Source organism: Hypanus sabinus, chromosome 7 (genome assembly GCF_030144855.1).
Source record: "Hypanus sabinus isolate sHypSab1 chromosome 7, sHypSab1.hap1, whole genome shotgun sequence".
Lineage (NCBI taxonomy): Eukaryota > Metazoa > Chordata > Chondrichthyes > Myliobatiformes > Dasyatidae > Hypanus > Hypanus sabinus.
The window spans coordinates 35,052,575-35,067,746 of record NC_082712.1 but is presented as its reverse complement, the minus strand read 5'-3'; the positions used below and the strand labels follow the sequence as shown (position 1 = coordinate 35,067,746).

Here is a 15,172-nt window from a genome sequence, read left to right as displayed (position 1 = left end):
CTGTTGTCTCCTTGCCTGCTGGCCAATTGTGGTTTAATCACATTCTTTGTCTCTGCTCATCATTCTCTGATAGCTTAAAACTCAACAGTGGCTATCAGTGGCTCTTTGGTCAGACTTACAGGCAACAGTTCACAATCCATACCTGGACAAAAGGCTGTCAAAATCTGACAACTAGTCTCTCAGACCCTTTAACTGATGTACAGGAAGGGTTGGATGGTCTCTAATTACTGCAAGGACCTCACCCTGGTGGCACTCACTTCTGTATTGTCCATTCGATCGCTGGCCCAACCACTGAAAGAGTCCGTTTCCTTTGTTTCTATTCCCTATTCAGACCAGGGTAACTAATTTCTTCACTTACTCTGTCATGCTGTCAAAGTTGTGGAATCTGATGTCCCTGTAAACTCAGATCCCTTCCCAACTATTTTCCCCAATGTTTTTCTATTCTGATCTATACAACTAATCATCTGCCTTCAGGAACCAGTCTTCACTATGGAGTAAAGTGGCCATTATACTTTAACAGGCAGTTCATAGCTTGCTGCCTCACTCTCTTGGTGTCGTTTGCATTTGTGTTTATTATGGGTCTGCTCCAGATGGGTGCAGTTAGATCTGATGCAGCTGGCTGGAGTTCATCACTTAGGTTCTCTGCAATGACTCTGTTAACAGGTACCTTGATCCCTCGCTCTGTCTGTGAGTTTCACCTGAGTCCAGTGTTTCCACTAGCTATCTCATCAGGTTTGCACACAAATACAGGTGTCATTGTTCAAATGTCCCATCTGGGATCCTATCCATTGTGGAGCAAACTGTGCCTTTTCATGACTTGATCATGGGAGGACTGTCTCTTCTCCCTCTGGCTCTCTCTGAGCAGCAGTGTGTTGCTGTTGTTTTGCTCAGTCCTTCATTGTGTTACCCTGGTCACAGTGGTCGTTCATGTCTCTGTGTAATCTCATTAAATTGGCATTTATAGTTTCTTCCTGTACACTTGTAATTACAGTTGCCTCTTGTTCTTCTGCTGCCCTCCTTGCACAGAGTCTGCCTGCTCATTCCCTTTCTGCTCCTAACTATTCCCTTTCTGTGAGCCTTTAAGTTAATCACTGCTACCTCCTCCAGCAGCTCCAGGCTGTGTTTGGCCCCTGCTCTTGGGACCTCCTGATATGATTCCAACACATTGCCCTGTTTCACCTCGCTGCTTGGGGCTGCTGTTGCTCTGTGGGCCATGTTAGTTGTTTTGTGGGTCACACATATTTGCTATTCATGTCTTGCCCAGGTACTTCATCCTTTTTCTGAGTCTATGATAGCACCTGCCTGACTCACTGTGTCTGGTGCTTTCATGTTTGGATACACCCAAAATCTCTTGGAAGCTGCACTCCCTCAATCTCAAGCACCTGGGGTTGACTTCTCTCCACTCTCATTGTTTCATTTCCTGCAATGGTTATGTAAATCACCTTTCTAGTCATGGGCAAGGGCAGATCAATTATCGATTCCAACTTCTCACATTGCTGGTTTATTAACCTCTTGCATACATCCATGGATGACCACCCCTGGCAATAGAGGCTGTAGCCAGCTGTTTGTCTGATCTCACCAGCTCTATAATGTGGGCGGCAGTTAAGTAGGAATGAGAGGGTGCTGCTGTGGAGTCTGTCTGTTTTGGTGAGTGAACCTTCAGAACACAGCCTCCAACCTAGGCCCAATAGGCCACAGCTGTAACAAATTATCTCCTTTATCCTTCCACCTCTATTCCAGCAGTTCCTTGCTAAGTGCCCTGGTTGTTAGCACACAAAGCAAGCCCTCTGATACTTTTGCGGAGTAGGTTGGTCCCATCGTGATCTCCAAATCTAAAACTTCCTGGTGAGCGAGCTTAGACCCTCTTTCAGCATTTTCAGGAAGACTGGGTCATTCCTCCCTGGATTATCCAACCCTTAATACTCCTCATACGCTCGATATTTACGTTCCGCATAAACCATGGCAGGCACACCAGCTCTCTGAAAAACTGACATTATTGTTCCCCAGTTACTCTCACCTCCCCCCATCGCTGCCTCACTTTCTCCTTAAAGAAGTGTTACCTCTTAGTATTCCCTTTAGTTGGCCATGTACCATCCTGCACCTCCTGGGCCATACTGGCCCACATATTCGTTGGGCACTTTGCTTGTACTAACACATGTATATCTTTGGGGTGCTTCTGGTGAACTTCAACCATTTCCTCAAGCTTGTGCTGGAATTCTGTATTCCCACAGGCAACTTTGGCAGGGTAGCTCTGACAAAATGATTTGCTCTCCCTAGGAATGAAGACCTTATAGATGGTCATAATCAGGGTGAAGGACTGACTTTGGTTATCAGGGCTCTCAACCTGATGTTGCCTGACTTCATCGGTGGCACCCTGACAGATATATCTAGATATTTCCTCTCCTTCAAGTATTTCCCCACTAATTACCACAAAATGCAAAATATAATTGGAAGATAAAAATGAATCAGTACATACTTAAAACCACAGGGTATGTTATCTGCAATCTGCCACTTATGTGTGTTTGAACTTGTACTTTATCGTTTGCATTTGACTTTTATACCAAAGTTACAGACTTTTCTTAAAAAAACAAATGCATTTGTATAAGAGTCTGGTACTATACAGTTCTCCAGATGAGTACACATGCACCCCACTGGGGTTCCAAATGGTCAGTAACCACCACTGGTGGCCCTGCCTCACCAAATTTGCCAAAACTGTCTGGTCTCTTACACAAACACTACTTTTATATCTACTAGTTCAGCCCTCTGTCATGTTCATGATTATTGATCTGAACGGATCTACTGCTGAGTCTTAAGAGGATTGCTGAGATCACTGGCACCCAATGGGCTGCGAAAATATCCGAGATGAGCCCCCAGATGTTGTGCCTGTGATCAGAGTCACCATAAGACACTGAAGCTAGTGATATAGAAGTCTTTATTCAGCACAACAAGCAAGCATCATTTGAGACACTCTTGGTAGAGGCCTTCATGATTCAATATTGCATGACATTTTTATATGCTAAAAATGGCAGGACAATTCTATAGTTACAATGTATTCACAATGCTTCCTTTGAATTACATATAATTTTCAATCACCTAGATCTTCATATCAACAGTCCAGATACCCAAAGTAAATGTTAATTGCCACTGCCTCTGGGCTGCATTCATGAATATGCAGACATCTCAGGTCAATGGAGAGTTTCTTGGTTTGCATCTGACCAAGGTCTGTAGCTCCAAGAACACCATTGTTCAGAGCTGCATTTTATTCTCAACCTACAATCCACATTCAGGTCTGTAGAATGGTTGCTGTTGAAATTAATATTTCTTACTGTATATACCATAACTCCAGATTTACACCTTAACATCATAATTGTAAAGGCCAGTGAGTGCAGTGGTTGTGACAGGGCTTAGTTTTGACCCACTGTGATATTTAACTAGTTCCAAACAATTGGTTTCAGAGATTATACATTTCCATCTAGGAATTGTCCAAACCACTAGTCACAGGGTAGGAGCACCCTATCATGTTTAAACTGATGATGGCCTTGTTGTTAATTAATATTCACTTCGAAAATTTACAGTAAGTATATCACAGTGGTTTATGATTGTATATCATTCAAGTTGGATATTGCCTTGTTCTTGGTACAGTGAATACGGTATGTGGAATTGTTGTCACTTCTAGTAGATATACAAATAATAAAAAGAGCTATTTTATTTCAGAAAAGAACAGGAAATGTCCCTCTGCAGCCAAACTCACAGTATATTTGACGCAATGTATTCTGTTTAGATATTCAGATGAAATTATTGCTAGGCGTCTAATGCTTATTGATAGCACTGCCTGATTGCTTGCTATAATATCTAAAACAGCTGGTTATTTTCTGGAATATTAGTTATGGTCTGTGTCATGTTTATCTCTATCTGCCATTTTAATTTCAGACAGTAATGTGATTCAATTACATCAGCTAACAGCTGTAAATTCTCAAGTGGTCTCTTTGCTTTAATTGTTTTGCATTCTTAAGCTACTTTCGCAGCAAAATTCCACATGAGAGATGGAGTCAAATAGGATTGGAATAGAGTTCAATATGAAAATGATAAGCCTTTGTGTTCAATGTGGAAATAATAGGCCTCTGCATTCAATGTGGATATGATAGGCCTCTGCATTCAATGTGGACATGATACGCCTCCGCATTCAATGTGGATATGATAGGCCTCTGCATTCAATGTGGATATGATAGGCCTCCGCATTCAATGTGGATATGATAGGCCTCCGCATTCAATGTGGATATGATAGGCCTCTGCATTCAATGTGGATATGATAGGCCTCCGCATTCAATGTGGATATGATAGGCCTCTGCATTCAATGTGGATATGATAGGCCTCTGCATTCAATGTGGACATGATAGGCCTCCGCATTCAATGTGGATATGATAGGCCTCTGCATTCAATGTGGATATGATAGGCCTCCGCATTCAATGTGGATATGATAGGCCTCTGCATTCAATGTGGAAATGATAGGCCTCCGCATTCAATGTGGATATGATAGGCCTCTGCATTCAATGTGGATATGATAGGCCTCTGCATTCAATGTGGAAATGATAGGCCTCCGCATTCAATGTGGAAATGATAGGCCTCCGCATTCAATGTGGAAATGATAGGCCTCTGCATTCAACGTGGAAATGATAGGCCTCTACGTTTAATGTGGAAATGATAGGACTTTGCTGCATGGATGCTGAAAAATATCCAAAATAACAGATATCAAAGTAACACACTTGGCAGAATGGAAGATCAGTGAGATCTTGGGTCCATGTCCATAGGACGCTCAAAACTGCTGCACAGGTTGACAATGTTGTTAAGAAGGCGTATGGTGTGTTGGCATTCATCTGCTGTGGGACTGAGTTCAGGAGCCGTGAGGTAATGTTACAGCTGTATAAGCCCTTGGTCAGACCCCACTTGGAGTACTGTGTTCAGTTCTGGTCACCCTTCACTACAGGAAGGATGTGGATACTATAGAGAGAGTGCAGAGGAGATTTACAAGGATGTTGCCTGGATTGGAGAACATGCCTAATGAAAATAGGTTGAGTGAACTTGGCCTTTTCTCCTTAGAGCAACGGAGGATGAGAGATGATCTGATAGAGGTGTATAAGATGATGAGAGGCATTGATCGTGTGGATAGCCAGAGGCTTTTTCCCACAGGGCTGAAATGGCTCACACGAGGAGGTATAGTTTTAAGGTGCTTGGAAGTAGGTACAGAAGGGATGTCAGGGGTAACTTTTTTTACACAGAGTACAGAGTGGTGGGTGTGTGGAATTGCTACCGGCAACAGTGGCGGAGTCAGATACAATAAGATCTTTTGAGAGCCTCTTAGATAGGTACATGGAGCTTAGAAAAACAAAGGACTATGTGGTAGGGAAATTCTAGGCAGTTTCTAGAGTAGGTTATGTGGTTGGAACAACACTGTGGGCTGAAGGGCCTGTAATGCGCTGTAGATGTCTCTGTCTATGTTCTGTAACCCAGGGAACATTCAGGGGATCGAGCTTTTTCTGGAGAAAGAAACCAAATTAATTACCCTGTTATTAATGGGTGGGCTTGATGAGCTGACGAAAAGGATGTGAATTTAGTGTGGTTATAACTCTAGAGTGATTTTTGTAGAGTGGGTCCTTTGGCAGGGGAATGTAGAGATGTTGGAGGAAAATTTGAGTAGCCTGTGCCAGCACAGAAATGAACCTCCCCTCCACTGACTGTCTACCCCTCCCATCTGGTCATTCCTACTTCCTCCCATTGGGCAGAATGTAAAAGGTCTGAGAACACTTACTGCTGGGCTCAAGGATACCTTTTACCCTGCTGTTATAAGACTCTCAAACAGAGTCCTTTTGGGCCAAAGATGTACTCTCAATTTCCTTGTCTACTTTGGCATGACCTTTGCACTTTATTTCTCTACCTGCACTGCACTGTCTCTGTCAGTGTAACACTTGTTCTGCATCACACATAAAATTACTGGAGGAACTCAGCAGGCCAAGCTGATCAACCAGTTGACGTTTCAGGCCAAGAGTCTTCTACAAGACTAAGAAGGGGGAAGATGCCAGAATAAAAAAGGTGGGGGGAGGGGAAGGATAGTGAGAATGTGATGGGTGAAGTCAGGTGGGTGGGAAAGATAAAGGGTTGGAGATGAAGGAATCTCATAGGAGAGGAGTGTGGACCATAGGAGAAAGGGAAGGAGAAGGTGATGGGCAAGTAAGAAGAAGAAAGTGAGGAATAGAAGAAGAGGGGAGGGAGAAAGAATTTATTTTACCATAAGGAGAAATCAATATTCATACCATCAGACAGAATACAAGATGTTGCTTCTTCACCCTGAGGGTGGCCTCATCTTGGCACTAGAGGAGGCCATTGACTGACATGTCGGAACAGGAATGGGAATCAAAATTAAAACATTTGGCCATCGGAAAGTTCCACTTTTGGCGTATGGAGTGGAGGCACTTGAAAAAGTGGTCCCCCAATTTACAATGGATCTCATCAGTGTTGAGAGGGCCGCATTGGGAGCATTGGATATGATAGACAGCAGCAGCAGAATCACAGGTGAAGTATTGTCTGACCTGGAAGAACTCTGTGGGGCCCTGAATGGAGGAGAGGGAAGAGTGAATGGACAGGTGTAGCACTTTGGCTGCTTGCTGGGATAAGTGCCGGGAGGGTGATGAGTTTTCTTGTTACCTTTAATAGGTATGTAGGAGCAGCAGTAGGCCATCCTTGTACTTGCATTTGGAAACATCTGTATGAAGAGCATGCAGACAAGAGCTTTTCACTGTAATCCCATTACATGTGACAATAATAAACCAATTTCCAATCAAAGGGGATTGTATGAGTTCTGGGAGAACCATGGGTAGCTTTACAAACTCATCATGATTTGCAGGTAATATTGTAAATGCTCTTGCACCTTCTCCTGAGCTGCTAGAGTCTAGGATGCCTGAATGGCCAATGTTGAGCCAGTATGAATGATTGATTGTGAGGTTCCCAGCTTTATCGTAACACTTTGGTTCCTTGACCCCTGTCCCTCTTTTATAAAGCCTGCGAAGTGGGTGGGCTTGGGACTGAGAATTTGAAAAAACTCACGTGACTCTCTGTCACCCATATTTGGGATTTAAAATTATCCTGGATGTTTCAGGTTGATGACTATTCATCATTTAGTTCTGATGTTCGGTCATTTTCCTGAACCAACTCCCTCCAGAGATATTGCGTGAATCGTTGTATCTTTTCCGGAGATTTCTATTTTTATGTAGATTTGATATATTTTGGAAGGTTGAACTTGAAGGCAAGGTTAATGGCAGGGTTATTAGCAATGTGCAGGAGCAGTGGGATCTTGGGTCCATCTTGTCCATAGTTCACTCAAAGTGACTGCACAATTTGATAGGGTGGTTAAGAAATCATATGGTGTGTTGGCCTTCATTGGGGGATTGAGTTCAAGAGCCTCTAGTTGATCTACACTTGGAGTATTATGTTCAGTTCTAGTGGCCTCATTATAGGAAGGATGTGGAAGTTTCGAAGAAGACACAGAGGAGATTTACCAGGATGCTACCTGGATTCGAGAGCATGTCTTACAAGGAAAGGTTGAGCTAGCTAGGGCTTGTCTCTTTGGAGCAAAGGAGGATGAGAAGTGACTTAATAGAAGTGGGCAATATGTTAAGTAGCATAGACAGAGTGGACAGTCAATGACTTTTTCCCAGGGCGGCAACTGCTAATGGGAGAGGACATACTTTTACGGTGATTGGACGAAGGTATAGAGGGAAGTCAGAGGTTTTTACAAACAGAGTGGAAGGTGCACAAGGCGGACTGCTAGGAGTGGTGGTAGAGGCAGATACATTAAGGACAATTAAGAGACTCTTAGATAGGCACATGGACAAAAGGGAAATGGACACCTATTTGGGAGGGGAGGGTTAGATTGTTCATGGAGTAGGTTCAAGTTCAAGTTTAATTGTCATTCAACCATACATGAATGCCATGAATGTGGCCAAATGAAAGAGTGTTACTCTGGGGCCAAGGTACAAAACACAGTACCAACAGTCATACAGAGCACAAGGCACAATTAACACATACTGTATAAGATAGCAAGAACATCTAAGATATTGGTAAAATACAGTCACACAAAAGATATATTAAAAATATGTCAAATTATTTTTAAAAATATGTAGACCAAGGCAGTCTGCAGCCAAACACAATATGGCTTGCCTTCTGCTGAGCTAATACTGGGGAGCAGCACTGGCTCCAGTTTGAATGCCACGCCATGCTCGGAGTGCACCGATTCCAATGCCTCTCTCCTGGGCGACTGTAAACTGGCGACACCATTGTTTGCGGCCTCCTTGCTGAGACCGAGACCACACAGTTCCTCCGCCGTCTTCCCCTGCTGTCCGCCACTAAATCAGTGGGTGGGACTTGCAGTGTCTGATGTCCAGTGTTATGATTGCAAGATGATCAAATGCTGTTAGACTACACACCACCTTTGCGCGTCTACTCCTGTGTCGCCTCGTGTTGCCTCGTCATAGGCAGCAGCACGATCCCCACCACATCCAGCTCCTTTAGTTTCTCCGTCAACATGCACACCTCGCTATTGGGGTAGACCTGCAATACTTTAAGCTCTTAATGTCCAGCTGGGTCTTGTGATCATATAAAAATACATTTAAAAAAAGACAATAACACCTCTGGTTGGCCCCATAGAAGCAACTGCATCCAAGCCTGCCACCATCTTACCAGAGCTTAAAAGATTGACATATCTTCGTGGGGCTAATCTATTCTAATTTTTGTATCCACTATATTTTAGATTTGTAAATAATGACTCCTCCGGCTCCAGAATTGTCTGTAGCTGACAGGGAGGTGTGAGTCTTTCATTCCATTTTGCTGTTCAGCCCCAAGCTTTCTGCTCTAGTGTGTTCAGCTCTCCAGTGGTGGTAGTCAACCCATATACACTTGTTGCCTCTGCCGTCAGAATCAGGTTTTTAAAACTCTCATTGGCTATCTCATCTGGAATTTGAAAGGCAAAAAACTGCAGGAAATAAGAAATAAAATATGGAACATGTAGGCAACAGCCAGCAGGTCACAGAGATGTGTGGATGAAAAACACAATTAATACTTAAGTTTGAAAACTTTTTTATTGGACAACATTTTTATTTTGATCAAAATTTTAATCTTAAAAGTTGTCTGTTTTTCTCCAACATTTTCTGTTTTGTTTTTACCTGGCACTTATTTATAATGAGATGTGTTTTTTCCATTATTTTAATCAACAAAATTAAAGCTTTGAAATGTTAAGATTTATAGATGAGTGGACATCCAATCAGTGCACACAATAGATACTTAAGCATTAACTTTTAGGCTTGACCAGAGCATGGTTTCATTGAAAGCTCTTATGTATTATAACTCTGTGTGACTCATTAACATAACTGTATAAAGCCACATTCAGTGTTTCTTTTAATATTTCTCAAATTTAACATTATTCTTCCAGCAGAATTTAAAATTTGAGGAAGGAAAGTTACCTATCCCCTTAAATCACTGATATAAAAAAATTCTTATATACAAGACAAATGACAGCCTTTTGTACTTAAATATTGTGACGAAAAGTAGTATATTTAATTCCATAAGATAACCTTCAAAATGTATTGTAATTGCTTTTTAAACGCTTTTATTTCTTTGTAGGAAAAGTTGGATGAGTTTGTGGAGGCAGCTGAGGAAAAGGCATGCAGAACAGAAGGATTTGTGACAGAACTAGAAGATGCATTTAATACTGTTGAGGTGGGTGGTATGTAAAATTTGTTATGGACTGCTAATGCGGAAGAATAATATATACTTCAAGTGACGTGTGCTCAGTGTCACTTTGTTAGGCAAAGGAGTGGAACTTGGTGTGGTCTTCTGTTGCTGTAGCCCATCCACTGTGATGTATTATGCATTTAGATGCTCTTCTGCACACTACTGTTTTTAACATGTGGTTATTTGTGTTACTGTTGGTTTGAACCAGTTTGCCCATTTTCGTTTCTGACCTCTCTCATTAACAAGGTGTTTTTTGCCCACAGAACCTGGTGGTTTTTTTTTGTTGTTTCTTTTTTGCAAAATTCTCTGTAAACTCTGGGGACTATTATACATGAAAATCCCAGGACATCAGCAGTTTTTATGATACTAAAACCACCCCATCTGGCTCCAACAATCATTCCATGGCCAAAGTCACTTATTTCATTCCCCATTCTGAAATTCAGTCTGAATAACAACTGGGGCTCTTAACATAAGAACACAAGAAATAGAAGCAGGAGTAGGCCATCTGGCCCATCAAGCCTGCTCCGCCATTCAATAAGATCATGTCTGATCTGTCCACGGACTCATCTCCACCTACCTGCCTTTTCCCAAAACTCTCCTACCATGCAGAAATCTATCCAACTTTGTCTTAAATATGTTCACTGAAGCAGCCTCCACTGTTTCATTGGGCAGAGAATTCCACAGATTCACCACTCTTTGGGAAAAGCAGTTCCTCCTCATCTCAATCCTAAATCTACTCCCCCGAATCTTGAAGCTATGTCCCTCTTGGCCAAGTCTACATCTAGAACCCAAGTTTGGCCATTAGCTCACCAAATCTGTGCCAAGCATCAAGCACCCGTTAAACTATTCCTTCCCCAACACAATCTTTTCTCTCTATGTTCCCATCATCATCCCTCAAACTTTACAAAGTGCAATTTACAGTGGCCAATTAACTCACTGACTCCATGTTCTTAGGGTCTGGGAGGAATCCAGAGCCACTAGGGGGAACGCAAACAGTCACAGGGAGAACATGCAGTTACCACCCAGATAGCACCAGAGGTCAGGATTGAATGTGGGTCACTGGAACTATGTGGCAGTGACTTTACCAGCTGTGTCACTGTGCCGCACACGTCTATAATAAGCATTGCTTTCAGCTTCCAGCAGTGAGTAAATGCTTTCTACAAGTGTTTGTGCTTTGTTCCAGATCACTGTCCCTTTGTGAAGAAATATTTCCAGCTATTTATGCTCTCATGTTCCTTTCGATCTCCCCTGGTTTTCCAGCCCTGTGTTACACTTGATCAAACTGAAAAATTTCCCTTTAGAATTTCAAACATTTCATCATTTTAAAAAAATCTAAGTTATTTTAACAAATAGATAACTAAGATTTATAAGCACAGATATTATTCTTGTAACTATAACAATGAGGTACTTAGACCAACTTGCAGAACTTTAATCCTACTTCAGCAATAGAATGGAACAACTCTTGGAATCCCATGGACTTTGTGTTTCTTTTTGCTCAAATGTCTTTTTCTTTGCAGTCTTTTTTTCACTATCTTATATAATTGATGTAGATATATTGTATATAATGTATTGTATAATTTCTATACCTAATACATAGAACCACAGAACATTACAGCACAGAAACAGGCCTTTTAGCACTTCTTGGCTGTGCCGAACCATTTTTCTGCCTAGTCCCACTGACCTGCACCTGAACCATTTCCCTCCATACACCTCTCATCCAAGTACCTGTTCAAGTTTTTCTGAAATGTTAAAAGTGCGCCTGCATTTACCACTTCATCTGGCAGCTCATTCCATACTCCCACCACTCTCTGTGTGAAGAAGCCCCCCAATGTTCCCTTTAAACTTTTCACCCTTCACCCTTAACCCATGTCCTCTGTTTTTTTTCTCCCCTAGCCTCAATGGAAAAAGCCTGCTTGCATTCAGTCTATCTATACCCATAATAATTTTATGTATCTCTATCAAATCTCCCCTCATTCTTCTACGCTCCAGCATCTATACATCCTGTATCTAATAAAGTGGCTATTGAGTGCATGTTTGTGGTCTTCTGCTATTGTAGCCCATCCACATCAAGGATTGATGTGTTGTGTGTTCAGAGAGGCTATTCTGCACGTTACTGTTGTTATACATGGTTATTTGAGTTCCTGTCATATTCCTGTCAGCTGGAAGCTGGAACCAGTCTGGCTATTCTCTTCTGACCTCTCTAATTAACAGGGCATTTTCGCCCACAGAACTGGTGCTCACTGTATATTTTTTTGGTAATGTTTTTCTCTGTAAACTCGAGACTGTTGTGCATGAAAATCCTAGGAGATCAGCAGTTTTGTGAGATACTCAAACCACCCCATCTGGCACCAACGAGTCACTTTTCACAATCGAGTCACTTTTCTTCCCCATTCTAATGTCTGGTCTGAACATCAACTGAACCTCTAGACCATGTCTGCATATTTTTATGCATTGAATTGCTGCCACATGATTTGCATTAATGTGCAGGTGTACAGGTGTATCAAATACACTGGCCATTGAGTGTATACTGCTGCAAGGAAGATGTTCATTGTACCTGTACATCACTGTACTTGTGCACATGACAATAATATCAACCTTAATCATGATTTAATCTACCATTTTAAGTGGAGAAATCAAAACTGAGCATGGTATTGTGAGTATATTAAAGCATTTAAATGTAAGGTATAAGTCCTCAGTTTACATTTGGAATGCCCTAGCTGTACAATATAACACTATATTTAATTTGCCTATATACTGGACATATTGTTTTCAATATTTTGTTGTCTGTAAATCATTAGTTCCTCAATTTTTCATCGAACTTGCTTGTTAGTTATGTAGAAAAAATACCCATTTGTCCCTGTTTTGTTACCGTTTAATGCTCTCAACTGAAGTTATACTTGTTAAGTAATCTCCAGTACATAAGAGCAGAATGAATATTACTGTAGACATGAAGGAAGCTAAGCTAATTTCATTAACGATCAAGCTATTTCTCTAAAAATCACAGGAAAATTGTGCCAAAGAGGAGAAGAATCTGGAGGAGCAGCACGAAGAAGTAATGAAGTTGCTGCTGTCACAGTACACTGAGATGACACAGGTCCTTGAAGAGGAGAAAAAGATGAAACTGGAACAATTGTGTGACCAAATGGTCCATTACCGATGTAGCATTGATTCGACAAAGGAGGCTGCTGCAAAGACGAAAGAGAGCTTTGAATTTGATGACATGGCATTCCTAAAGGTATGTTTACTTATATATTGTTATCATATCCACGGCCAAATTTAAGGGGCTAAGATTTGGCAGTAAAATTTTGAATACTTTATTTATTTAACTTTACTTAGAGATACAGCCCTTTGAGCCGCGCAGCCAGCAGCCCCCAAATTTAACCCTAGACTAATCACGGGACAATTTAGAATGACCAGTTAACTCACTAATGTCTTTAAACTGTGGGAGGAGACTGCAGCACCCACAGGAAATCTAAGCATTCCATAGGGAGCACGTACAATCTCCTTACAGATGCTGCGGAAGTTGAAATCTGAACTCTTATCTCCTGGAACTGTAATAGTGTCATGCTAACTGCTACACTACTGTGGCACATTAACTTGGTTACTTTTAAAATACACATACAAGATACCAAAAAAGTTCGATTGTTCTTAGTAGCATAACATCGTGGGCCAAAGGCCCGGTACTATATTTAGTGTTCTATGTTTTATGTTCCATATCCAAATTTTAAACTTTGACATGAGGGACTGCAATTGTTAGATAGGCTGGAGGAACTCAACAGGAGGGAAGTTAATGTTTGACATTTCAGGCTGAGACCCTTCATCAGGATTGGAAAAGAAGTAGACAGAAGTTAGAGTTAAAGGATAGCTCAACCAGATGAAGGTATAGCCATGGGCACTCCTATAGACCCCACCTCAGTCTGCCTTTACATTAGCTATGTGGCACTGTCCATATCGAGGAATGACTCCGCAGGCGTGTCGATATCTGCAAGTTAGACCGGCGGGAAGAGTATTAAAGGCGATCATTCTTTCTTCGGCAGTTTGATTGAGGAACGACTGCACAGGCACTTGGACATCAGCAAGTTAGTCTGGCGGAAAGGATTTAAAAAGAAGACAGCTTTATAGAGTGGGTGACAGAGTAGAAAGAGTCAGAGTAGAGAGAGTTAGAGTAGGAGGGCTTTGGCTCAACAGGGCTTCAGCGATAATGGGTCAAGGCGAGTTAAGTTACTTGTGAAGAATAGGAATAGGAAGTATGTCTGTGAGGCTGGTGTTCTGTACTGGGTGTCAGATGTGGGATGCCCAGGAGATTCCCAGTCTCCCGGATGGCCACATCTGCACCAGGTGTGTTGAGCTGTGGCTCCTGAGGGACCGGGTTAGAGAACTGGAGATGCAGCTCAATGACCTTCATCTGGTCAGGGAAAGTGAGGAGGTGATAGAGAGGAACTAAAGGCAAGTAGTCACACCGGGCCTCAAGAGACAGGTAAGTGAGTAACAATCAGGAGAGGGAAGGGCAAGAGTCAAATACTAGAGAGTACTCCTGTGGCTGTCCCCCTTAACAAAAAGTACTCCTATTGGAGTACCATTGGGGGGGTGGGATGAGCTACCTGGGGGAAGCAACAGTGGCTGCACCTCTGGCACAGAGTCTGGCCCTGTGTCTCAGAAGGGTAGGAAAAGGAAGAGGATGGCAGCAGTGATAGGGGACTCTATAGTTAGGGGGTTAGACAGGCGATTCTGTGGACGCAGGAAAGAAACGTGGATGGTAGTTTGCTTCCCAGGTGCCAGGGTCCGGGATGTTTCTGATCACATCCACAATATCCTGAAGTGGGAAGGTAAACAGCCAGAGGTCGTGGTACATATTGGTAGGAAAAGGGAGGAGGTCCTGAAAACAGACTACAAGGAGTTAGGAAGGAAGTTGAGAAGCAGGATCTCAAAGGATCTCACGTGCCTGTGCCACGTGACAGTGAGTATAGGAATAGAGTAAGGTGGAGGATAAATGTGTGGTGAGGGATTCAAGCAGGTGGCATGGATTCAGATTTCTAGATCATTGGGACCTGCTTTGGGGCAAGAGGGACCTGTACAAAGAGGACGGGTTGCTCTTGAATCCAAGGGGGACTAATATCCTGGCAGGGAGGTTTGCTAAGGCTACTGGGGAGCATTTAAACTAGGATCGCTGGGGGGTGGGAACCAAACTGAAGAGACAGAGGAAGGGGCAGTTGCCTCACAATTTGAGAAAGCTTGGAGACATTGTGAGAGGAAGGATAGGCAGGTGATAGAGAAGGGATATGCTCTGACTGATGGTTTGAGATCTGTCTATTTTAATGCAAGGAGTATTATAAACAAAGCAGATGGGTTTAGAGTGTGGATCAGTAATTGGAAATATGATGTTGTGGCCATT

General features: G+C 42.4%; 1 protein-coding gene across 1 annotated transcript in view; it reads left to right on the top strand.

The window, feature by feature from the left end:
* The window catches only part of LOC132396482 (cardiomyopathy-associated protein 5-like), a 104,896-nt gene that overhangs the window by 25,599 nt on the left and 64,125 nt on the right, over window positions 1–15,172 (top strand). The window contains exons 4-5 of the mRNA XM_059974023.1: window positions 9,670–9,765; window positions 12,785–13,015. Coding sequence (XP_059830006.1) covers window positions 9,670–9,765; window positions 12,785–13,015 — 327 coding nt within the window. The remainder of the gene's footprint in view (window positions 1–9,669; window positions 9,766–12,784; window positions 13,016–15,172) is intronic.